Source organism: Cryptomeria japonica, chromosome 8 (assembly GCF_030272615.1).
Source record: "Cryptomeria japonica chromosome 8, Sugi_1.0, whole genome shotgun sequence".
In the NCBI taxonomy this organism is placed as follows: Eukaryota; Viridiplantae; Streptophyta; class Pinopsida; order Cupressales; family Cupressaceae; genus Cryptomeria; species Cryptomeria japonica.
In genome coordinates this window covers 23,525,691-23,550,721 of record NC_081412.1, presented here as the reverse complement: position 1 = coordinate 23,550,721, position 25,031 = coordinate 23,525,691, and the positions used below count along the sequence as shown (strand labels likewise).

The 25,031-nt window shown below is 41.7% G+C and overlaps 1 protein-coding gene across 3 annotated transcripts in view; it reads right to left on the bottom strand.

The window, feature by feature from the left end:
- Positions 1–25,031, bottom strand: part of LOC131051634 (putative D-cysteine desulfhydrase 1, mitochondrial) — a 113,715-nt gene that overhangs the window by 68,555 nt on the left and 20,129 nt on the right. For all 3 annotated transcript variants that reach the window (XM_057986199.2, XM_057986200.2, XM_057986198.2), the window contains 3 exons: positions 6,633–6,731; positions 5,293–5,350; positions 5,087–5,200 (listed from right to left, as the gene is read on the bottom strand). In XM_057986199.2, coding sequence (XP_057842182.2) covers positions 5,087–5,200; positions 5,293–5,350; positions 6,633–6,731 — 271 coding nt within the window. The remainder of the gene's footprint in view (positions 1–5,086; positions 5,201–5,292; positions 5,351–6,632; positions 6,732–25,031) is intronic.

Genomic DNA, 25,031 nt, shown 5'->3' with positions numbered 1-25,031 from the left:
GATTTCATGGTTAATATTCGGGAGGTTGGCGGACAATTATAGTCATTTAATATTTATTATTTAAATCAAGTTATAAAGTTAAATTTAAATATTTAACTTTATTTAATAAATGACTATAGTGGGATAATAAAGTATTAAGTCATAAATATTAAATGTCCCCTTTCATTTCTAAAGGTACACTGCACACATAAAGGGCGATAAAATATAATAGTGTTTTATTACCCCACATTGACAAGACAAGTGAGTGGGCTCTTATGAAGAAGTTATTAATTGGATTTAAGAGCTCATTTTCAGCATGCTTGGATGAAGTTAATATTATGCTGTTGGATTTCTTGGAAATCTGATTATTGGGCCTGGAGGACGAAATCCCTCTATGCTAACATTCTCTTCGCTGTTGAAAGACAGAGTCATAAGGATTTGGGTTTGAGCTTCAAGATAAATCAGAAGTTTGTGGTAGTCGCAGAAGCTAATATTCAGTGCTAGGAAGGATTCGATTGGATGATTTGAGGATAGGTTAATGGCTGTTCGCTGTGAATGATCTGCTGGTGTTAATTTACATATTTTGGGAGTTCATTGCAAGCCGTACATGGCTGGAAGTGTGTTGTACGAAGCTGGAATGTGAAGATTCAGGGTTTGTAATGCTGTTAATGTACTCAGATTTTATATCACACCCGGAGCAGTGATTTGGTATGCAAAATATTGTAATGTTTTCATTGTGTGTGGGAAACTAAGTTGTAGTTTGTTGTTAATGTTTTCCAGAACTGTGGAGTTAGAATAAATGATCCATTTGGCTCAATCTTGTTGAAGTTAATATAGCAATCTGCAATATCAGTATTTGTGTTATGTTCATGTATGTCTTTTCTTTCTAAACCCTGTTCAATCAACTACAAACTGAGAACAAATCAGAAAACCAGTAAACAGCTTGCAAGCAAACTGTTTGACAAAATTACAATGAGTAGACAGGCACGAAATTTGGTCTAGAACAGGGGGAGTGATCTTACATGATGAGTTGTGAATTATGAGGAGGGAAGGTTTCAACATCTGAGTCTTTATTTATATCCCTCAATGAGCTATTCAGCCAATCGACTTGGCTTGGGAGAGAAAGAGTGTTGTTTAGATGTCAGCCGACTTTACAAACTTATGCAAGGCATCTCATGAAATGCGCTCAACATTGTACACAAGCATGCTTCAAACCCACTATGCACACAAAGGGTTAATTTCTGCACAAGAAAGGTGAAGCATAAATGAAGTTTCTCAAGTCAGGTAAAGGGTTTTGTCAAGCAGAGAAACACTTCAAAACAACCAAGTCGGCCAAGTTTGGTGGTGAACATGTTGAGAAGGTGCGAAGCTTATAAATGGGAGGCATCAAGCATCTATTTCATCATCAAAGCACCTACATTATAGTAACACACCTGTGAATTTGGGATTAAAATCAGACATAGGGTGCAGATCTGGGCAGCTTTTTGAGGATTAGAACTCAAGTCAGACTGATTTCAAGTGAATTTCATGTATAGAATGCCTTTTCTAGATCTGAATTGATCTTTGAAAGTAGAATTAGCATTGTAAGATGGTGAAAAGACTAGGTGTTCTTTTATTATTTTACTTGTTCAATCCTTGATTCTTATTTGTTTTCTTTTCAGGTCTTGAAGTCAACGAGGAAATCAACATTGCAATTCAAGGGTGTAACATCAAAGGAGTCAGCATCAAGACAAGAACTCAAGTGTCACCTTAAGGATCAATCACAATGCAGGATGAACGTCAAGACATCAATTCTAGGGCAAATCAAGATCAAGGAAAGGACTTCAAAGTGGAGGTCGCCTTACAAACATTGAGGTATTCAGGGCATCAATAGGATAGAGGGAGCAAGTCAACATCTGTCATTGAATTCATTAAAACTAAGGAAGGTTGGCATTAAGGCCTTCAAGATGATAGAGGAAAGGTGCTTCATAACATCAAGATAGTTTCAAGGCGTAGCCATGAGGATGAGGATATTTTGCAATTACCTTGAATTTTCTTCAGAAAATCCAAGGTTACAATCAGCACAACAAGGGGGGATCAATGGGGACTACTTCACAATGAAGAGCTTTACATCAAGATAGGCTAGGTGAAGGAAATAATTGCAAAAATGAAGATTAACACTCCAATCATGGCAAGGAATTCAAGTCAAAGTTACAAGGGAGATCAAGGTCAAGTACACCTTTAGGAAAGGAGGATCAAGCCAAGGCATCATGAAGTAAGTTGAGACCAAGCATCAATAAGGCTAGTGCAATTGAAGGACGAAATTCCCAAGTTAGAGGATTGAAATGCAAGTATTATCAAGTTGGATAGTTTAAGAAGAGTTAAGCAAAGTTGGAAAGTCAGCTTGATCATCTAGATGATACAATTTGGGAATATGCCTGTTGAAGATTGGCAGCATCGGTCATCACTTCCAGCTTGAGAAAGACAAATATGTAAGTATGAAGAGATTGATGACAGAATAATATATACAGAATGTGTATACCACATTTCAACAATGCCCCCATCATCATCACACCGAGCAACTGGATAATGTTGAGTATCAAGAGATATTGCTTAATCACAAACACTTTTTGATGATCTACATGTTGTGCATGCTGAGGCGGCATCCTACTCATTATCAACCACTCAAGTCATGTCAAGTCAGCACATCCAGGTTCATTGAACCTGATTGATCTACATGAGTAGCAAGTGACACATGGCACTGCATCAAAGTTTGTTCAGTGTACCTAACCTCATTTCCTATTTGTTAGAATTCAACGATGGGCATGTGTCCTACGTATTGTAATTTTGTCGTTGGTCGAATGGAGTTAGTTATAACTAAGACTAATTAAGGTTTATCATGTTCTCTCAATCATTGATCTTGAATCAATCTAAGCCATTGAATTGTAACAAGACCTCTATATAAGGCTCAATCACCTCATTTGTAAAGGTTAATAGTGAATAGTTAATAGATAGTTAGTAGTAGAAGCCATAGTTTAAAAACTCGTGGACTTGCCACGGACTCGCGAGTCCGTGGGAGCCATGAGTCGACTCGCCAAGGACTCGCGAGGCGAGTCCTGGTGAGTCCATTTGAAAGACTTGCGAGTCTTTTGCACGGACTCGCGCGAGTCTTTCAAATGGACTCACGCGACCCAGAAAAACCATCAAGCAAGCTTTAAAAATGAGTTTTTTTTTGTTTTTTTGGCCTTCATTTGGCATAACTCCCCCCCCTTTTTGACTTTTTGGCGATGCCCCTTGACCCCAACTTGGGGGCGCAACCCCCAAACCCCCGTCAAAAAATATAGGGGGAAACTGCGCAGATGGAAGTAGGGAAAATTTAACCTCCGAGTCTGATTAGGCTCCATATAACAACATAATTAGCATTGAAGAAATCTTGGTATTATACATTTTAGAGTTGAAAGTTTGAAACTATTAGTATGAATGATGAAATTTCAAATATTGCGCGTTTGTTGATCATATGACATGTGTAATGTTTCAATTATGGCTCTTATGTTCTCTAAATGCATTAATTTCTTTATGTTTTTTTGTAAAACTATGGGTTTTTTTTTTTTTGCCGAGTCTTTCGCGAGTCTTTCACGAGTCCGAGTCCGAGTCCAAATATTTGGTTTGCCGAGTCCGTGGCGAGTCCAAGTTTTTGAACTTTGGTAGAAGCAATCAAAGTAGCAGTAGAATAGGAGGAAAGGAGATTGTTGCCAAGGCTTGCTGTAATAAACATACTATTTTCATTGAAGGCATGGTGAATCTTGTGTGCTATTTCAACTTGTTGCATGGTCTCTACTTCTCATAGCTTAGATGTGTTAGATGAATGGAAGATTTTATTGTTCATGAATGTTGAAGCCTAGTGTTCATACCACTTGGAATTTGTCGATTGCAAGTCGTAGTGCGTGGTTAGACTAAACTTATCTAAAAGCTTAACTTCAATTGTTATATGCTCATTGTTCATAATATTGGTGTGCATAGGTGATATGAAAATCATTCGACTATCTTTACGAGATTGCACCATCTTTGAGTAGTTGTTTCTTCATGGCGAAGCAAAGCTTGGTTTGGTGGCACTGAGTCAACAGTAATCTCTTACCTTCCTAGGATTAGTATAGACATTCTAAATTCATATCTCCTTTTGTATTTATTTTCCAAGTGAGTTAGTATAGATTCCATGTTCCAATAGTGTTCATAATTGTAAGTCCCCTTGTGATTCCGGCAATATCACATCATACATCACTAAGTCTATCCCGAGCATAAAGTAGATTGTACACATTGTAAACCTTGGAGTTGTCTCATTTGATCATATTATTTAGCATATGAGGTTTCTTTGTTCAAAAGAGTATACTTGGTATTTTATTCTGTGTTCGAGGTGTCCTAAAAACACATCAACATGAACTTGTCCCAAGACCCAAGGACGTAAATCTAATTCGTACCAAATGGGTTTTCAAAAATAAACTAAATGAAGACGGTCAAATGGTAAAGAATGAAGCAAGATTAGTATGTAAAGGCTAAGCACGAGTGGAAGGGGTTGCCTTTGAAGAAACAATTGCCCCAATTGCACGACTAGAGGCTATAAGGATGTTCCTAGCATTTGCTTGTCACAAATACTTCAAAGTTTACTAGGTGGATGTCAAACCAGCATTTTTCAATGGACATCTAGAAGAGGAGGTTTATATTGAACAAGCTGAAAGATTCATCTTGTCAAAGAACAAAGATTATATATGCAAACTCAAGCAAGCCCTTTATGGATTAAAGCAAGCTCCTAGAGCTTGGTATTCTAGATTTAGTCTTTTGTTCCTTGTGATTGATGCAAGAACCATGAAAATTTTTCATGAACTCCTTCAAACTTTTCATTTCTATAGCTCATTTTTACAATTCAAGCACTTATAAAATTGCAATCATATAAGTGTTATTTTTTGTTTATTTTTCCACTGGTCTAATCAGAAAAATTCCTAACCTGCAAAGTTCCACAAATATCATATAAAGATGCTATGGTCCAAAATATTGCAACTTCGTGAACAAATCAGAAAACATCATTTGCAATTCACATAATTTGCAGCAATCAAATGTTATCTTCTGTACTCACATTTGCAATACTGATTAAGTCATGAGAGTTGAGGCCAGCATTAAGGCCATTCAAAAGGCCTTGTGTGTAATCATAGAAGTAGTCAGGATCATCGCAAACAGAAAATGCATGTACCTGTTATATCAACATCTTTTAGCTTGGCCTATATAATTAAGTTTCATCAAGCAAATGGAAAAAATATACAAATTCCAAGGGAAAGATTTTACTTTAGCCTTCAAGCTACTTAAATGTGACCCAAGTGACAAGCCTGCAGTGGTTCCCCCACTGAAAATATCACATCAGAAAAACTAATTAGATTTATAATCAAGATAACAATAGGGGTAACATACTAAATAGTGAACTGACTACATGCATCCCAGGTAAAAAATAGCAGTAGATAATTTTATAGTCAAAATCAAGCTGAGAGAGGAAACTAAAATGATTGCATATTACAAAGGCTGACTCTAAACAACTAAAACAGCCTTTGGCACCCACAGTAAATATTATGTGTCATGGTTTTAATTCAAATGAAGATACTGATGGCTGTACCATACACTCTACCTAACCTCCCAAACATCGTTGTTAGAAAATAGAAATGTTATCATAAACTTAAATGAATTTTTTATTTAATTATCCTTCAATTTAAATAGAGATTAAATAAATGGAACATACCACAGAAAACATCAACTGCTACAGATTTCTAGGCATAAAACTCTCATGGGAATAAAATCTCACTGTTCAAAAGATAGCTCACTTCATAACAATGATACAAACTCTCATTGCCCCAAGAATGCCTCTTGAATTGCTCTTCAGTGTTCACAGTTCCTGTACTCTCAAAATAGCTTGATAGACTAAAATGGGTAGGGAAAGCTTAGTCCCTGCAATAGCTTTAATAACCTTTTGCATTACTCCTAACTTTTTGATACAAGCACTTGACAAGAGATCTTAGATTTTAGACCCTTGTGCTCAAATTTCATGTCTGCACTTCTAATTTGTAGCTAGGAATTAGTCATATCCCAATAAGCATTATTTTCCCAGAATCTTCACAATAATGATTGAAAATACCGGCAAGTACTCATGAGCCTATCAGGTGGCTGACTAACTCACAGTATTACTCACCACTGAGTAGCAAGAAAAAATCTCAAAACTTGCCCCAATCACAGGAAACCCCTTCAAAAACACATGAATTTATTGAACTGTAGTCTTCAACTTTATTTATTCCTTTCTTATTCAATTTCCTTCTATAGACAGCTAAATCTTTTCACAAGCTCAATAATTGTTAATTAAGGTATTCCTAGCTCACTTTCTAGTGTAGAATCTATGGATATATCTCAGGCTTAACACTTCTGCTAATTAGTTGTGACGATAACAATTTTCTTAAGTAACAATTGAAATTGACATTCTTTAACAAGATATAATATATGCAGAATCAACCAAGTTGCGGGGATATGCATTTTCATGAGATTTAGTAAAATTATAAGAGTAAGCACTAATTATGTAATTATTCCTTCCTCCGTGTGCAAAGTTATGGCTACATTTTTCATGTGAAAAAAGTTAAAACAATCACCTTCCACAAGCAATCACAATATCATCAAACTTATTGATACCATCAACCTTTCCTTCTTGCAGTTGTTGCTCCATCTCTCTTACTGCTTCTATGTAGCCCCTAAAAAGCAATAAAAAGGCAAATTACAAATTATAAAACATGGGATTGTGCCAAAGTAGAAACAATAAGGAAAGAAAAGATTAATTACCGAAAATAAAAGAATACATAGGGCATACAGCTTCAACTTGGATTAACAAAACCATGCTGAACCAGATATGAAATAGATACATCCTGATAAACAGGGGCATTCCAAAGAATCGTCTAGAGAATCAATTGAGGTTCAGTGTTAAAACATAGATAATTGCAGACTGTATATTTCAAAGTAATAACATCAAATTCTTGGAAAAGTTCTTGAATTATGATCTACTTGTATAAAAAATGATTAATACAAGCTTTGATGTTTAGGTTACTCAAACTAAATGCAACAGTGAATCTATATGCATTATATAGTAGATTTAGTTAAGTTTACAAAATTAAAAAAAAATAAGAGCACTTTATCTTTAATATACTTTTAGTTTTGTTTAAATTTAAAAAACTAATCATTTTTACAGATTTCACAAAAACCAAAAGTTTACCAAGCACCTATTTAAAAATATATACTTTTTTAATCTGAAAATCTTCTAAAATGCACAGTAATAGAGCAATGGATGCTGTCAAAGGGATTGTGGTCAACAGGTAGGGCCATTAGGTTCTCATGTTGAAGACCAAGGTTCAAATCTTGCCAAGTGACATTCTAACACCAGTAGGCATGCTGAAATTGTACTCCCACTTACATTAATTGGTAGATAGCAGCAGTCCCGCATGTGACAAGCATTCAAGCCAGATAAGCATGCTAGAGGTGATGGCATCAAGTTTAAGGAGCATGAATTGAGGCCTTCAACCCAAAGGAGGATGATGGAAGATCGGCATTCAAGTTGGAGGACCATGAACTGAGTTATTCAAGCCAAAGGAGGACAATGAAGGTAAAATGGTCAAGCTGGAGGAGCAAACTGGAGAAAGGTAGGAGGAATGAGAGAAGGAAGAAGAGTGAATACCCTGCAAGAGGGAAGAGGAATGAAGCATTCAAGCTGGAAGAGAAAACTGTAGGATTAATAGAGAGATGATGGAGCAATAAGGGGGAGGTCCGAAGAACAGATGCCTTGCAGGAGGAGATAGAAGGTGAGGTATAGTGTTCAAGTTGGCGACCACATTGTAATTGCAGCAATATCTCCCACTAATAGAGTATTAATTATAAGAAGTATCTCTGCAAAGAAATTGTATGGGATGTGGGTCCCTGTAATGTCCCCATTGTGAAATAGGATTTAATAATATATAATAATAATAAAATTAAAATACAAAAGAATAAAAATAACATTTAAATTAAAATATGAAATTAAATATAATTAAAATTTAACTAAGTAGGATATGTTGCAAGATTTCAGGCTGCCCCTAAGGAGACACATGTTCATGCAGTCAAAAGAATTTTCAAGTACCTCAAAGGTACTATGGAGTATGACCTTTGGTATCCCAGTGGAAATGATTTCTCACTTATAGCCTATACAGATGCAGATTGGGGTGGCTCTATTGATGACCGAAAGAGCACAAGTGGAGGTGCTTTCTTCCTTGGAAAGTGTTTGGTTTCATGGCATCGTAAAAAGCAAGCTTTTGTCTCTCTTTCAACTGCTAAAGTGGAATATATAGCAGCAATATCCTACTGCACACAAGTTCTTTGGAAGAAGCAGACTTTGAAAGGTTTCAAGGTAGATTTCAGTCATCCCATTACTATTTTGTGTGATAACATGAGTGCTATTAACATATCAAAAAATCCTATTTTGCACTCTAGAACTAAGCACATTCCGATCAAGTATCATTTCTTGCGTGAACAAGTCAGTGATCAGCAAGTATCATTTCTACTAAGGATCAACTTGCAGATGCTTTTACTAAGCCCTTGCCCAGAGATACTTTTGAAAGGTTAAGACAGCAGTTAGGAGTGGTTTCACTCCATCATTGAAGGGTTGTATTACTCAGGAGGAGTATTCATTGTATTATTTTATGCCCCTGTTTAGTGTTTGCGGGTTTGATTATAAATTTGTATCAATCTTTGGTTGATTGCAGATTGATATCAGTCATTGATGTCAAAGGGTGAGCAGGATCTCAGGGGGAGAAGTATTGTTCTTTGTCTCCAAATGGAGATGTTGTTGCCATCAATGACAAAAAAGGGGGAGATTGTTGAAGTTTTTCGTCATTGATGTCAGAGTTTTAAGTTGAAGTTTTTCTCTTGTCAAGATTTAAGCTTAACCTACTTGAGGAGCTTGACCAGCTTGACCTACTTGTGTATCTGCATCAGCAGTGTGTGAGCTTGCTTGGATCTTGTCAACTACTTAATTGTCCTCCAACTATGACAAATCAGATTTTTATGCCATGTCATGAGTTGAATTTTCCACATGCCATGTCAGCCTTGAATTGTCAAAAGAAAGATTTTTGTGGCAGATTGGGGGCAACATATAAGGAGGAAATATTTTTAAAGCTGTCGTTACTTATCCAGAATGTGCACTAGCTATGTAAAGGCCACAATTTAATTCATGAAGTCTACGAACTTTCCAGCAGCAAATTTTTTTTTAGTGATGAATATGACTATTTTTATGTGGATAGAAGACGTTTTTCTAGCCACATTGTGCCTGCAGAATATTTATAACCGTCTTCATTGTTTTTGCTGGCTGGTATATCATTCCAAAATCACATATTTGCTTGATATTGTGTTTAAGGTGGATGGAATCGACTTTTAAAAAAAGGCGACGGCATGAGGAGTTGGAATCGAATCTTCATAGATATAATTTTTTTCTTAGCAATGTCAGAGGAGGTGGATGGATTTAAATATACGTTTTTTTCTAGAAGAGTCATTTTTTTAATGCTGGGAGTTATGCGTTAAATTTCTGGATGTTGGAGGGATATCAGTTAAAAAGGTTTTGTTTTTGCTTCAGATGTGAGAAGATACAAAAAATACGAATTCAGAAATTTTCATTAAATGGGAATTGTGGTGAATTGATTGATATATTTTTTTTTTAAAAAGGTCGTGTTGAGTATACTGAGGTGGATTTAAATTGTGAGGTTTTTTATTCTCCAGTAGGTGTGGTAAAGTCGAATTTTTTTTTTTTAAATGGATTCAATGTATCGTAATTTTTTAAGGAGTCATGAGCTTTCTGATTGCAGTGCGTTAAAAAATTTACTTCTGCCAGAGCGTGGGTGTGAAAAGTTTGGCATCGCTTTTCCTTGAAAAGCTAAGAGTTGAAATACATATAGTTGGGGTATGCTGTCGTGGTGTTTTACCTTTGGTGCATTAAAAAGGGTTCGGATAATTTTAGGAATACTTTTGCAGCTGTGCGTGATTTGTGATGATTTTTGGAGCTGCTGAAGTGTACAAGTTTGGATGTGAGCTGGGTTTTTACCTTTGATTGAGTCATTTTTTATGGACTGGTGTTGTTGTGAAGTTGTGTGATTCACAGAGGTGCATATCAGGTTGAACCAGCAGTGCCTTAGTAATTCGATAAAAAGGAACTGGGCAGTGGTTATGAATTAAGGATCATTAAGTAACCTTGGTCTGGTATTTTTCAGTTTCTGCCTTTTGAAGTTCTCTAAAAGTTCTTTGAATCTGTTTTGAACTAAGGTTGGTGCCTTAGCCTGTAGAAGTTGGTGTTTTTTTTTTCAAAAAAGGAGTTGGAGCTCAAGCTAAGATTCGTGCCTTTGTCAGCTAAAGTTGGTGCTTCAGTCATCATAGTTGGTGCTTCAGTCATCATGAGTTGAAGCTCACTGATGTATTGATTGGGTTAATGCCCATTTGCTGATTAATAAGAAACTCTTCTGTTGTGGTTTTTTTTTTTTACCCAAAAGGGTTTTCCACGAGAAAAATATTGTGTTCTCGTTTTGTGTTAAGCTAGCATTTTCATATCTATATGTTAAATGGTTTCATGGAGTTTGTTTAAGTACTAAAAAATATGAAACACTGATTCACCCCCCTCCCCCACCTCCCTCTCTCAGTGTTTCCTGTGTGCTTCTCACTGAGGATGCAAACAAATACCGATCTTTCACCTGGGTAGATGGTAATCCACTCATGAGGACCAAGGCTAAAATGGTCTATGATGCTTTATGCTACAATTATGATTTGATTATGCATGTTAATTTTGTGTGGCAGGTGGATTGTAGTAATAATGATTGGTAGAAAGTATTTACTCGGCTTTGGGGTAGTGACATTGCTCCTAAAAAGAATGGCTTCAAGTGGCTCTTTATGTTAGAGATTGTTGGATATTGGTTGATTGAATGATGTGTTGTCATTGATGTCAACATATTCCTCTGTGTGTTTCAGTGTTGTAGTCAAATTAAATGAGTTGGTTTAGCCTGTGTGTTGTAGATGAGCTGATGCGGATTAATGGGTTATGTGATAAGTATCTCTAGTTTATTCAGCAGAAGTTTCAAAGGTCTGCATGGAGATTTGATCGAGTTATGAGGTCCGGTACTGCGGTTGATATTTCAGTTGTTCAGTGTCGATAGGTTTTGGTATATCCGTGTGTATTGCTCCGAAATTGAAATATCTTAGTTGCGGATGTGTGGGATGTATTTTGGATGTTGATGTGTGTCCTCAGTTCCATTGGTTCATGATTTGGAAATCCACAAGCAAATCTTTAAGTTTGACAGTCAGTTGTGTTGGTGTTCTTGAGCTCTGATAGAGAGATGTTGATGATTGTAGTAATCCGAGTTGTTGCAGTTGTTGTGGTGTAATTCACGTTGCTTGTGAATGTTTCTAGATCGTGTGCTATGCATATTGGTGGTCCGCATTGATTGTTGTGTGCGTTATTGAAGATTTCCCGTGTTCGGTGATGTTCTTCGTGTTATGCGACATTCATGATATTGTAGCATGTTGCGGATGATCGAGACATAATTCTTGGAGGTGTTTCATATTTGCGGTGGTTGTTTAGGTCCAGACTATGTCTTAGCCAACCTCGTTTTGATCCGCATGCATTATTGTAGCATGTGATTATATTTTTGTAATATGTAGCGTGTGTTGAGCCGACCTTCAAATACAGGTTGATGACTTGTATAAATGAATGTAATAATCATTTAGATGTATCATGCTATGAGCGAATAATGTATTAATCATCCAATAGCAGTGAAGTTATGTGAAGTTGTGTGAAAAGTGTGTTGGAGAGAAGATTAGACAGTGAGCTTAACCGGAACTGTACTCAAGCATGTTGAGATGCTATTTCATCAATTCATGATTCTCCAGATGTAATCCAAATTTTTTTGTAAGTCAGTGAGACTTCCTGTAAGGCAGTGAGCCTTCCCTAAGGGTTGTAGCCCTTTTGGGTTTGTATTTTGAGCAGTGAGCTCTATGCAGTGTGCGTGAATACATGTGCATTCCCCATTGTAATATTTCACTTACTCCTAACACGGTCTTATCTCATTGTGGGTAGGTTCCCACCGTGGTTTTTGCCTTAACCGGGTTTTCCACGTCAAAAATCTTGGTGTTATGTGTGTTATTGATGTTGTATTGTTTCATGCTTCAACTATTAATTATCAAATCTGATATGTGGTTTAAGTTGCAATAAGTTTTTGAGCAAACTGATTCACCCCCCCCCCCCCTTCAGTTTGTTGCATTGTTCCCAACACTTTATTCTCCATAGACTTCCTTTTAAGAATAATCAGCATGATATTGATATTTGTAACATCTGTAGGGTTGTTGATTCTACTAGGCATATCTTTTCTTATTGCATTATTGCTAAGGAAATCTGGAATTTGTTTGGGATTAACTTCTCTACTGATTTTGCTTATAATGATGTTGTGGTTGGTCAAATTAAAGGTTTAAGAAAGGGCAGTAATTTATTTTGGTCCCTCTCATCTTGTGAAATTCTTTGGATTAATTGGAATATTAGAAATGAGGAAAAGTATCAAGGAAAGGTTAGGCTACTTACTGGGTCTCTAAGGAGACTCATTTTTCACAATGTTGATTTGCAGGTTTCCATTGTTATGAGACTTGCAAAAAGGAATTTTGAGAGGTTCGTTGAGGACAGGACAACTAGGGTCTTCACATCTAAACTCTCACATTGTTACACTTGGTCCAAATTTAACATTGAAAGAAAGCCCTTCGTCAATGCATTGGAAACTTTCATGAACGAGATTAATTAAGGAAAGAAGATTGAAAGGCAGTACCAGAACCAGTTAGCAGCAATGGGAGCAGTACCAGTGAACAGGATTATTATCTAGATGGAAAGTCCCCTTGGGTGGACCTCTTGGATTGAACAGTAAAAGACTAAGGTACCAGTACGTCACTTTTTTCCCCCAAATCCGGGTACGATACGTATCCGATTTGGATTCAACCTGGAATCCCTGTGGATTCGGACAACGTTTCGATTTTTTCCTCCTGAAACGAATCCGCTTTTTGAGTCACAAATCCCGACGCATCTGCTGTAGACGTGGCGATTCCATGGGGTTTTTTTCACGGATCCACGTCACGCACAAATTTCAAGGGGTTTTTTAAACCCTAAAGCGAAGTTAAAAAACGTAGTGAAAACAGCAAGCACCTTTCCTTCGACGCACAGTGAAAACCAAAAACCCATTCCTACGACGGCGCGACGGCACAAAGGAGGCGTGACGGGAGGCGCGACGACATCGAGGAGGCACGATGGGAGGCATGACGGGAGGCACAGAGAAGGCTGTTGTCGGGAATAATCATTATGTTATGTTGTCGTCGGTAATTATGGGTTACGGCAGTCAATTAATCTTCCCGAAGGGCAGTTGGACGCAACGGTTGGTCGTGCCCCTTCGGGTATTATATATTGCATACCTTTCCTTCTTAGTAGGATCATGATAGTCGTATCTGGGTGTGATGCTATAAGCACCTGATGTACATGGACTGTTGAATTAATACAAGGACTGGTTCTTTAATATATTCTCATTATGTTCTGTGCATTTATTTTCTGCATTTAATCGTTTACCTGTATGTGGCAACCATCTAGCGCCGTTGCCTAGACATACTCGAGAAAGGAAGGAGTGGATGGCGTATGGACACAATGGGCCTACCCGTTGGTGAGATTAACCCAGAGGCCGACGACGCGCAAAACAAAGCTCTACGACGGAGAAGACATTGCAACGAGGGAATTCTCAATCCTTCTTCGAGTGGTCATCGAGACCTATATCCAAAGAGAGGCCACTGAGGCTGATGTCCCAGCAAGTGTCGTGTGGACCGCACTGGAAGTTAGCCCTGCAGCGAATCGGTTGATGAACCACCTACCCCGGTTGCTTGCACAGGCATCACTGGCACAACGAACTCGCCTGGAGGAGATTGCCCATGAGGAGCGATGCCAACAAGTCCTCCAACAGTACGAAGAAAACAGTCGTCGCTGGGAAGCGGAGCGTGATGGCATGAGGCCAAGGGGAAATTGAACCTGAACCTCCAGGAGGAATAAAGAACATTCTATATTATAATAATGGTGTCGTACTATTGACACAAATTGTATCCGACGGGATGAATTAATAAAGAAGTGTTCTATTTTTATGTGTTGTTGCTATTTATGAAGATGCACGGGAATTAATGCCCAACTTATTAAATATGGACAAAAATAAGAAGGCACAAAGTGAGGAGTGGGAGGCCGCACAGAGGGCCTTGATTCTGGAACAACAAGTAGAACGTGGACGGAGGCTGAGGCAACTTGCCAAAGGACGACCTGTCGAAGGGTTGCCCAAAGGGAACTAAGGAGGTGTCACGGGGGGTGCAGAAGCCGAAAGAGATTTCTACGCTTCGCCAAAACACCATAGGGTGAGAAGCCACGAAGAGTTTTTGGAGGAAACTAGGCTACGAAGAAATCTGGTCGAAGAGACCCGGGACCAATTCAGGAACTTATCCCTTATGCCACGCACGGAGGATCACTGAAGGGAGAGAACAGAGGACGAGGGTGAGAACGGGGGAGAGGGCAACCGTACGACCGTAGGTGCGGAGGAGACACAAGCACATGGCAGACAGGACCCCCTCTTGGGACCCATCACACCAAGCACGCAAGTACAAAACACCGTACCCCCATTTACTCAAACAGGAAACACCACCGGCGCAGGAGGGAGTGGCGTGCGTGCACGACAAACACAGCCACCTCTGGGGACACGACCCCCATCAATGGCCAATAGGCAGAAGCTGCCGAAATTCACCGGCGACAGGAAGGAGGATCCCGTAAGACACTGCAGAACCTGCGAAACCATATGGACGGCCAATGATGTCACGAACGAGGACGAATGGACGACGCAATTCCCAATGTCATTACGCGGAGTTGCCATCGACTAGTACTCGGATATTGATAAAACTATAGTGGCCACATGGGACACACTGCGGAAAGCCTTTGAGAAGGAGTTTCACCTACTCTGGTATGATAATGAAATAGTGGCAGAGATATATAGTACGAAACAAGGACAAAAGGAATTAGTTCATGTCTACGGAAGGCACCTGAAGGAGCTAATTGGGAAAATGGAGAGTCAACCGACCGATGAACTCAAGAAGAGGTGGTTCGTAGAAGGCCTAAAACCCAATTTGAAGAAGAAAATGAAGATAGTCCCTCCTTCATCATATGATGATGCATACAATAGGGCTATGGACTTAGAAAGTGAATACAAAACGTCCAAGAAAAAGGGGAAGTCCTCCGAGGAAAATGACTCTTCCTCTGATGAGAGTGGTAACGAGGTGTCAAAAAAGAAAGTGACCGCCCTACAGAGGGACATGGAGCTTATGATGAGGGAATTTAAAGCAATGAAAGGCTCTACTAGCCGGACCGAAGGAGACGTGTGGTCCACGGACTGCAAGGAGGAAGGACATGCGAAGGGTACATGCTCGAAGAAGGCCTTTTGCAAAATTTGCCAAGTAATGGGACACTCCATCAAGGAGTGCCCATACAATATGAAGACCCGAAACACGCAAGTGTTTTTCACTGAGCAGGCCACAACATCCGCACCAGCGGGTACGGCCCAACAAACCAACACAACAGCATCATCTAGAGGTTACCGGGACAACAGACGCGACGGCGGAAGGAATAACAACAATAACAATAACCGAAGCCGTGTCCAGTATGACGCCAAGGGCCGACCAATGATCCAATGTAGGGCCTGCAATAAGTGGGGGCACTTCGCCCGGGATTGCACGAAGGAAGCCACCCCTCATCACCTCTGCCGATGGTGTGGGCCAGGCGACCATGAGCACGCAAATTGCCCGAAGCCAGGAGTAAACCTTTTGAACATCGAACCTACGAAGGCAGAAGTGTTGGCAATCACAAGGGCACAGGCCAAAAAGGCTGCATACCCAGATCCTCACACGGAGACCGAGAGAGTGCGAGAAGCAAGGGACGAGATCACAAAGGAAATGGCAGCACAAGGACAAATCAGCCACGAGACCACAACTCCTTGAAACCATGCCGCAATTGAAAACGGCTATCTTAAACTCCGTACCCACACAAGTGAAAATGAGGGAGGTCGTAAGCCCCACGATCGACCCTATGTTGTTAGTAGTCAACAACGGACGCCAACCGGCGATGGTAGAAATGGGCATCCTAGGGACTACCTTGATGGACACCATTGTGGACGGAGGGTCAGGAGTAAATGTGCTCCTAGAAGAGACATGGAAAAAAATGGGAAAGCCTACGTTGTGGCCTCCCACGATCAACCTGCTAGGGGCAGGTCAACACGGGATTAAACCCCTCAGTACCCTCATGGGCCAGCGGGTGATGATTGGCACACAGCCATTCGTGCTACAGTTTGTAGTGATTCAACTGAAGCAGAAAGGGTACGACGCCATTCTCAGACGTGGGTGGCTCATTGCAGCAAAGGTTAATCATAACTAGAAGCAGAATACGCTTTCCTTGGAAAACGTGGGGAGGAAGTATGTGATCGCTCTTCGTACACAGATGGTGAGCGAGGAGTTAGCATCCTCCTCCGACTCGGAATCTGAGGGAGACCAGTTGGGTGAGGATGGAGACGGACGCCACATGGAGCCCAGTGATGGAGGGGTGTTAGAACTGGAAGCATGCTCGAGGGATGATGGGGACTCCTTGAATGGCCTCTTCCACTGGCAAATGGGAGATTATGAATTGTTTACACCCTCATGCAATGTATTGAGTATTGACGAAGAACCAGATTTATTTCCTCCAGAATACGGAGAGTACAAGGAAGGGGAGGCCTCTGCGAATGACACTCCCGCACACCAGTTCCCGAAGGGCGAACCTATTAAATATCAGGAAGCCAATTTGAAGGAGACAAATCTTGGGGGGACGAGTGACCCCAAGATCACCCTTGTCGAAGATGACTGGAATCCAGTGGTGAAGGCCGCAACCTTCAAAATTTTCCTCGAATACAAGGACGTTTTGCATGGACGTACAAGGACCTAAAAGGCGTGCCCCGAGAACTATGTGTACACCGCATAACATTGGTACCAGGAGCCCAACCAATAAGGAAGTGGCCTTACCGTATGAACAAAAAATATGCTGCACGGGTGAATGACGAAATTGAGCGGATGTTGGAAGCGGGCATAATCTTCAAAGTGCAAACAAGCGAATGGGTGTCTCCCATTGTGATTTCCCTCAAGAAAGAGGCCAATCAAATCCGGATCTGTGTAGACTTCCGGTGTTTGAACACTGTTACTATTAAAGACCCATTTCCCATACCCTTCACCGACAGCATCCTCACAGAAGTGGGTGGACATGAAATCTATTCCTTCATGGATGGGTTCTCTGGGTACAACCAGATATCCATCGCCGAGGAGGATAAGTTGAAAACGACCTTCGTGGTGGAGGACGGGGTGTATGCCTACAACCGAATGCCCTTCGGCCTATGTAATGCACCGGCAACCTTTCAGCGCATCGTCTTGCACATCTTCGACAAGATGTCCGTAGGGAACTTCAAAGCCTTCCTGGACGATTGGTCTATTTACAACGGACAGGACATCCACCTAAAAGCCCTCGAGGAGTGCCTAGAGAGATGTTGAAGGGCACGGTTGGCCCTTAATCCGAAGAAATGTAGATTCATGGTACCACAGGGAAGATTGCTTGAACACATTGTGTGCAAAGAAGGATTGAAAACGAACCCTGACAAGATTCAGGTCATAGTAGAAATGGAAGCTCCTACAAACGTCACTGGGGTAAAGTCTTTCCTTGGTCATGTAGGGTACTACAGGAGGTTCATCAAGAACTTCGCTGAGGTGTCCCACCCATTGGATAGATTGACACGGAAAGGGGAGCCATACATATGGACAAAGCCGCAGAGTGACGCATTTGAAGAGCTAAAAACGAGATTGATGGGAGCACCCATACTGGCATACCCGAACTGGGATAAGGAATTCCACGTTCACGTGGATGCTTCAAATTATGCCATCGAGGCGACACTAGCCTAGGTAGGACACAGGTTGGACCATCCAATTTATTTTGCGAGCAGGTTGCTCTCCAAGGCTGAAAAGAACTACAGTACCACAGAACGCGAAGCCCTCAGCCTGGTCTACGCCATACAGAAATTCCGACATTACCTACTCACTACACCATTCACATTTTACATAGACCACCAGGCACAAATGTACTTGGTAAACAAGCCTATTATCCAAGGGAGGATAAGTCGTTGGATATTGCTACTACAGGAGTTCACGTTTACAATTGTGGTAAGACCAGGGCGAAGCCATGTCATAGCCGATCAGCTGTCCTAGATCAAGTCGGAGGAACCTCTAGAGGGAGTAAATGATGATTTTCCGAATGCACACTTATTCCAAATAGTTGTTCTCCCTTCGTGGTACAAGAAGATTGGAGAGTACCTGTCGACGTCCCGATTCTCGGAGGACATGCCCCTAGGGGAACGGAGGAAGCTAGTACGAAGGAGCAGGACCTTTTCACTGATCAATGGCTTACTCTACAAAATGGGACCAGACCAAGTACTAAGGCGTTGTGTCATGGAGGAGGAAGTCCCCATTGTATTGAGGGAAGCACACGAAGGACCCGCAAGCGGACATATGGGCCCGGACACTACGGCCCGCTAGTTGTTGCTGGCAGGGCTGTGGTGGCCAACCATACACAACGACGCCAGGGAGTGGGTCGTGGGGTACGACACTTGCCAATGGGTGGGCAAACCTTTGAAGCGGGACTTCATGCCCCTCAACCCTTCACACGCACAGGAACTCTTCGAACAATGGGGACTCGACTTTGTAGGGCCTCTTAAGGCTAGCCATACACGACGGTGCTGTTACATTGTTGTCATGACAGAATACTTGACTAAGTGGGTGGAGGCAAGGGCTCTCTCGGATAACTCTGCAGTAAGCACGGCTAAATTTATCTATGAACAAATTATTACACGATATGGCATACCTATTCAGTTGACAAGTGACCAAGGGGGCCACTTTGTGAATCATGTCATATGGCTATTGACCACAGAGTTTAAGATTTTCCACTCATTATCGAGCCCGTATTACCCACGCGCGAATGGGCAGGCCGAGGCCACTAATAAAATATTGGTGTCGGTAATCTACAAGTCCTGCGGGGTAGAAAAGGAAGACTGGGAGGAGAAGTTAACCTTCGTATTATGGGCCTACAGAACGACTTACAAAGTGACCACAGCCTACAGAACGACTTACAAAGTGACCACCGGTCAAACTCCATTTCAACTGATGTATGGTCAGGAAGCAGGGGTGCCTGTCGAATTCATGGTGTCGAGTCTGCGAATAGCAATTGAAAATAGACTCGGAGACATGGAAAGCTTGCGGGAGAGGCTTTACAACTTGAACAAGCTGGACGAGCATCGAATTGTGGCACAGTGGGCCACGGAGGCCGCACAAACCAAAAGAAAAGTATGGCATGACAAACATCTAAAATGGGTAAGATTCACCCCGGGACAGCTAGTTTTGAAATACAACGGGAAAAACGAGATCAAACCGGGGAAGTTTAAGGTGAGATGGCTAGGACCCTTCCTAATTCGCGAAGTCGCGGCCAACGGGGCCATCCGGCTGACAACATTGGACGGAAAACAGGTGCCCGAGGCTGTGAACGACTCCAAATTGAAACCGTACCACAAGTGACAACCACACCAGCAAGTCCTCGGGGAAAAAAAATAATTGAAAAAAAAATAGAAAATTGAATAAAAAAATTTAAAAATTGAAAAAAAAAATATAGAAAATTTAAAAATTGAAAAGGAAAAAAAAAAAAGGGCCACGGTGGGACCACCGTGCAGTGGAAACCCCGCACAAACACCGCCGCCCAGCACAAAGACAACACCGCCCAGCACAAATAAGACACAGTCGCACAAACACGCACAAAGCCACGCACACACGGCCTTCGGCCTAAAGGAAAAGGCGACAGTCCCGAGGAAGAAGGGATTCTTGGTATATCCGCAACCATTGCTGCAGGGAAGGGGAAGTGGTGTAACGGTTCTACGATTAGCCATATCTCAGCTGGCACGTTAAGGAGAGGCAAACTACAAGGAATGCACTCAGCCGACAAACGCCATTGGCGAGCAAAGTTGCAGACAAACATGGACAAGACCGTTAGGGTTTTACCATCTGGAGTTCGAGTTGCAGGAGGCACAGATACAAGCACCAGCGCCAGCAAACAGAAACACAAGCCAAAGATAGCCACAGCCACAGCCACGGGAGAGGTCACCGCGGACATTATTGTGTTCGAGGGTGTGAATGGAGCCGAGTGCCACAAGTGGTGGCAGGAGAATGTTGTCGATCACGAAGTGAAAAAGAAGTTACAGCGAGCAGGAGTTCATTGGGCTATCCAGATGCCTGTTTTCCCCATAAAGAAATTTGAGGTACCACTGCGAATGATGGTCGACGTGTTTGACGCCACCTCCAGAACTAGCACGTTTGACTACGGCAACCATAGGCTAAGGGTTTCCTTCACAGCAACCGACTTTACAAGGGTATTTGGCATACCAGGCCGCAATGGGAAGAAAGTGGAGTTAAAAGCTAAGAAAATGAATAAGGACATGAAGGAGCACTGGGTGAAGATGGTTTCCCGCAACCTTACACCGGCTGAACTTGCCTCTGTGACCAATGCCACAAAAAATAGGGGAATGAAAAAGTCATTTGTAGCCGAAGGGTTGTGGCGATGTATCATGGATGTCGTGAAGAGCCGACTTACCAGGTTTAGCCGTGCATCGGATATCACCCTACCTCAGATTATTTTGATGAATGGACTTATGAATGGGGTGCAATACGACTGGGCTACAGTACTTGCTGACGGGATGTATGAGTTCATGACTCTACATCACCGCACCTTCTACATGTCGCACTATGCCATTGGATTGTTCCTGGAGACCATGTGTTCGCAGTTGTTGGAGGACGAAGTAGACATCAAACCAGTAGGTAGTCTGGCACCAAGGGAGCCACCCATCCTCTATTGGCGACATATGGATATAGGGCTGACACCTACGGTAGGACAGAAGAGGTGAAGGCAGGATGTTTCCAAGTCTGACGACTTCAATAGCAGGTGGGAAGAGGCCTCGAAAGCCTAGAGTGATTCAGACGAAGATAGTGGGGCAAGCTTAGTCGAGGCCGTACCAGCATCCACACCCCCACCCCAAGTCTTGTTCACCACACCCATGCTGATCGCCTCAGCACATTTGAGTCCGTCTACAGGTGGCATTGCGTCCATTCCGGCCTTCGGGGAGCAGAGGCCGTCGATAGTAATGGGGCTGCCATCAGGGACCGAGGAAGGGAGGACAAAGATAGTTCCATCAGAAGAAGTGGGTGAATCCGTGCCCACAGGCACAGGGAAAGTGCACGGGCACGATCAAACAGTGACAGCAACAACACTAGGCGGGGGGATACTACACCCCCTTGAGGAGGACGGGTGGTTGAGCAAGGAGTTCGAGATGACACCCATGTCGCCTAGGCCAGTTACTACCATTTCTCCCTCACAGGCTACCCTCGTGTGCGGTGACCCTCGGGAGGACTTAGACGCAGAGGTTGTGGACTTAGATAGCGAAGGTTCTCCCATGGATGTGACACACTTGATGGAGGTACAGGGCAGGGAGTTGGCACTGGAGCAAATGGCGGAGGTCCACGTGGATAGCCAGCACAGGGTAGAGAGCCACACGAAGAGCAGGCAGTCAGGCCGGGTAGACGTGGAGGCGTACCTCCAAGATATGGTGGGCCGAGGGCAGACTTAATTTTAGGAACTGGTACAGACGTATTTGCAGGAGGAGGTCCGTCGAGGGCGGGAGGTTATCGCCTCCCTTCAGTCAGAGGGCCTCGACAGCACCGTTCAAGAGTTGGAGCGGCTGCTCAGGTTTATGTGGGAGGGTTGCCCGCAGGCATTTGCTGCCTGTTTCGAGAGAGGCGGATGGCCAGGGACTGAGACGACAGAGATGTTGGCCGCATGGGCAGTGAGCACGCCAGTAGTGGAGAGTAGAGTGGAGTCACTCAGGAGGCAGATTGAGCAGACCTTCAGGGAAGTGTATCACACTCTTCGCCGAACAGAGTCCATATCTGCAGGACATCTGACTGCGAGGGTGGCCGCAGAGAGAGCTTAGGAGGAGTTGGCCACCCAGGTTGATGTCATGAAGAGAGACTTGGATCGCCGGGAGGCGGCGTGGGAAGCCGAGAGGGCTCAGTTCGCTGCCGAGAAGGCACAGTTAGTTGCAGAGTTGGAGGACGCAAGGGCAGAGCAGGCGACCCTGAGCACTAGTCTGGTACGGGCACGAGAGACGATGGATGCCAAGGAAAGAAAGCTCCTGGAGGCTGCTCGGATGGTTAAGTCTGCAATTGAGCACAGAAAGGTTGTTGAGCAGGACCTGCAGGTGCGGACACAGCAGGTGTACCATCTGTGCGCACGACTGACACCAACATCATCATCAGCCCTACCACCTGCTGCTTCAGGGACGCCCTCTCAGCCCCCTTCTTCTTCTATACCTTGATTCTGTTTAGTGTATGACCATCATCTCTATTTTGTATTAAGTCGTCCGGAGACAACTTCTTTTCTTGGGGGGGATGATGTTGTCGGGAATAATCATTATGTTATGTTGTCGTATTATGTTATGTTGTCATCAATAATTATGGGTTACGGTAGTCAATTAGTCTTCTCGAAGGGCAGTTGGATGCGATGGTTGGTCGCACCCCTTCGGGTATTATATATTGCATACCTTTCCTTCTTAGTAGGATCATGATAGTCGTATCTGGGTGTGATGTTATAAGCACTTGATGTACATGGACTGTTGAATTAATACACGGACTAGTTCTTTAATATATTCTCATTATGTTCTGTGCATTTACTTTCTGCATTTAATCGCTTACCCGTATGTGGCAAACAAAGGCGCGACGACCATTACTACCAGCAACGGCATGAGGCCTGAGGAGGTATGAAATAAATAAAAAATTAACTCTTTTCTATAGTTTGTTTTCAAATGTTTGTTTATTTTAATTTGTTTGTTTATATTTAAATATTAAAATCATATTTGTCTATTTTAATTTGTTTGTTTTAATTTGTTTGTTTTTATTTAAAATCATATTGTAAAACTATTAGTCTATTTTCATATTTAAATATATATAAATAATAAAACTATTTTAGCATTTTGCTAGTTAAAATATGAATATTCATATTTAAAATAATAATAATACAAATTGTAATGTGGTGAAAGGTGAATGAGAGATCAAGAGGAAAACTACCCTTTCCCTCCAAGGAGAGATGAGAGTTTCACTACGGATTTCCCTTCAAACACTTTTCGCCTAGTTACATTGGAAGAGGAGAGGAGAATTCACTAGATTCAACCTCCAAAGATGGAGATAGAATTCTGAGTGAAATGGGAATGATAAGCTAATCCCCTCTTCCTTATTTGAAATGGAAAGGAATTGATTGAATTATGTAGCGCAAAAGTCACAAAGAACTGATTATAACTTAAGATTGGAACATGGGATGAAGCTATGAACCTGGATCTAGCAGTAATATGTCGCAGTAATATGTCGAGACAAAGTCGCCCTGCAAATTTGAGGAAATGTTGCCTAGACCGTGGCGGGAATGTACACGGTCCTCCGAAAAATCCACGAAACGAAAAGGGTTTTTCTGCCTCTGCAAATGGAGCCCGAATCCGAAAGAACAGTTGCGCACCTGCAACCTACACACAAAAAAGAGAGGAAAATGGGTTGGGATTGGGGGTTTGCCTTTAGGTCAAACCCCGGTTTTGGAATTAACCAAGTAATGAAAGAAAGTACTTGCAAGTAGATGTAAATGAAAGGTTGAATTGTAAATCACCTCAAGGGAGGTTGTGATAGCAATGTTGATAGAAATGCTTGTATGGAATTGAACGTTGGAATCAATCTCCTCTTCAATGGTTGAATCCTTGACTTGAATGCAACACCTAGCCTTGAAGGGAGACTTGAGAATGCTCAATGCTGGAAAAGAATGCTTGAATACTTGAATGCTCTTGAACGCTTGATCGCCAATTTTCACCTTATTGAACCTTATCCAGCTTATGCAAATGAGAGGACAAATGCACCTTAAATACATGTTGCTTAATTTGATTTTTGTCATAGGCCGACATCGGGGGAGTTTTCCCACTCACTGCACAACCTACAATGCATGCTCTAGGAAAGGTCCTGCCCCAAAATAGGGCAGGGACAGGGGCGCCACGCCCCTGTCCTACCCCTTTCTCTAGGGCAGAGTGCAGACAAGGTGGTGCGGAGGCCAAGAAAGAAGTTGATTCCGAGGGTTGAGCAGTCTCTGGTCTCCGATCAAGCTAGAGGATTCGATCTCGCGTGCGTGAGGACCCTAATGCGGTCAAAAATTGCTAGGGTCGCAATTTTATGACACTACACAAATCAAAATTAAATATGATATTTAATTTTAATTTGTAGTATTATTATTTATTTTATTTTAAATATGAATATTTTAATTAGTTATTGTGTAATTTAGAAGTTTGTAAATATTTAAATGTTGTTATAGGTTACTTTCATAAATCATAATTATAATAATTTCACTTTCATTTTAAATTAAATTTAAATATTTAACATTTATAATCTATTGATTAATATTAAATTTTAATAATTATTTTTTAATTTGTTGTAGATATCATAATGGCAACAACTGCTAGCTCTATTCCTCAACAGACTTTCAAAACCGACCCAAATTCACCTTTATGGAAATATGTCAAAATAATAGACCAAGTAAAAGGTGGTGGAACATTTAATTGGATATGCAACTTTTGTAGTGTGAAAAAAACTAGCTCCTACAGTCGTGTCAAAGCCCATTTTTGTGTCATTCCCCAACAAGGAATCAAAGCATGTCTAGGAAAGGATGGAAATGGGATGTCACGTCAAGAAATAGAACGATATATTAGAGAGCAAGAGGAAGCAGATGCAAGAGTTGGTCGTGCCTCAAACCATCCTTT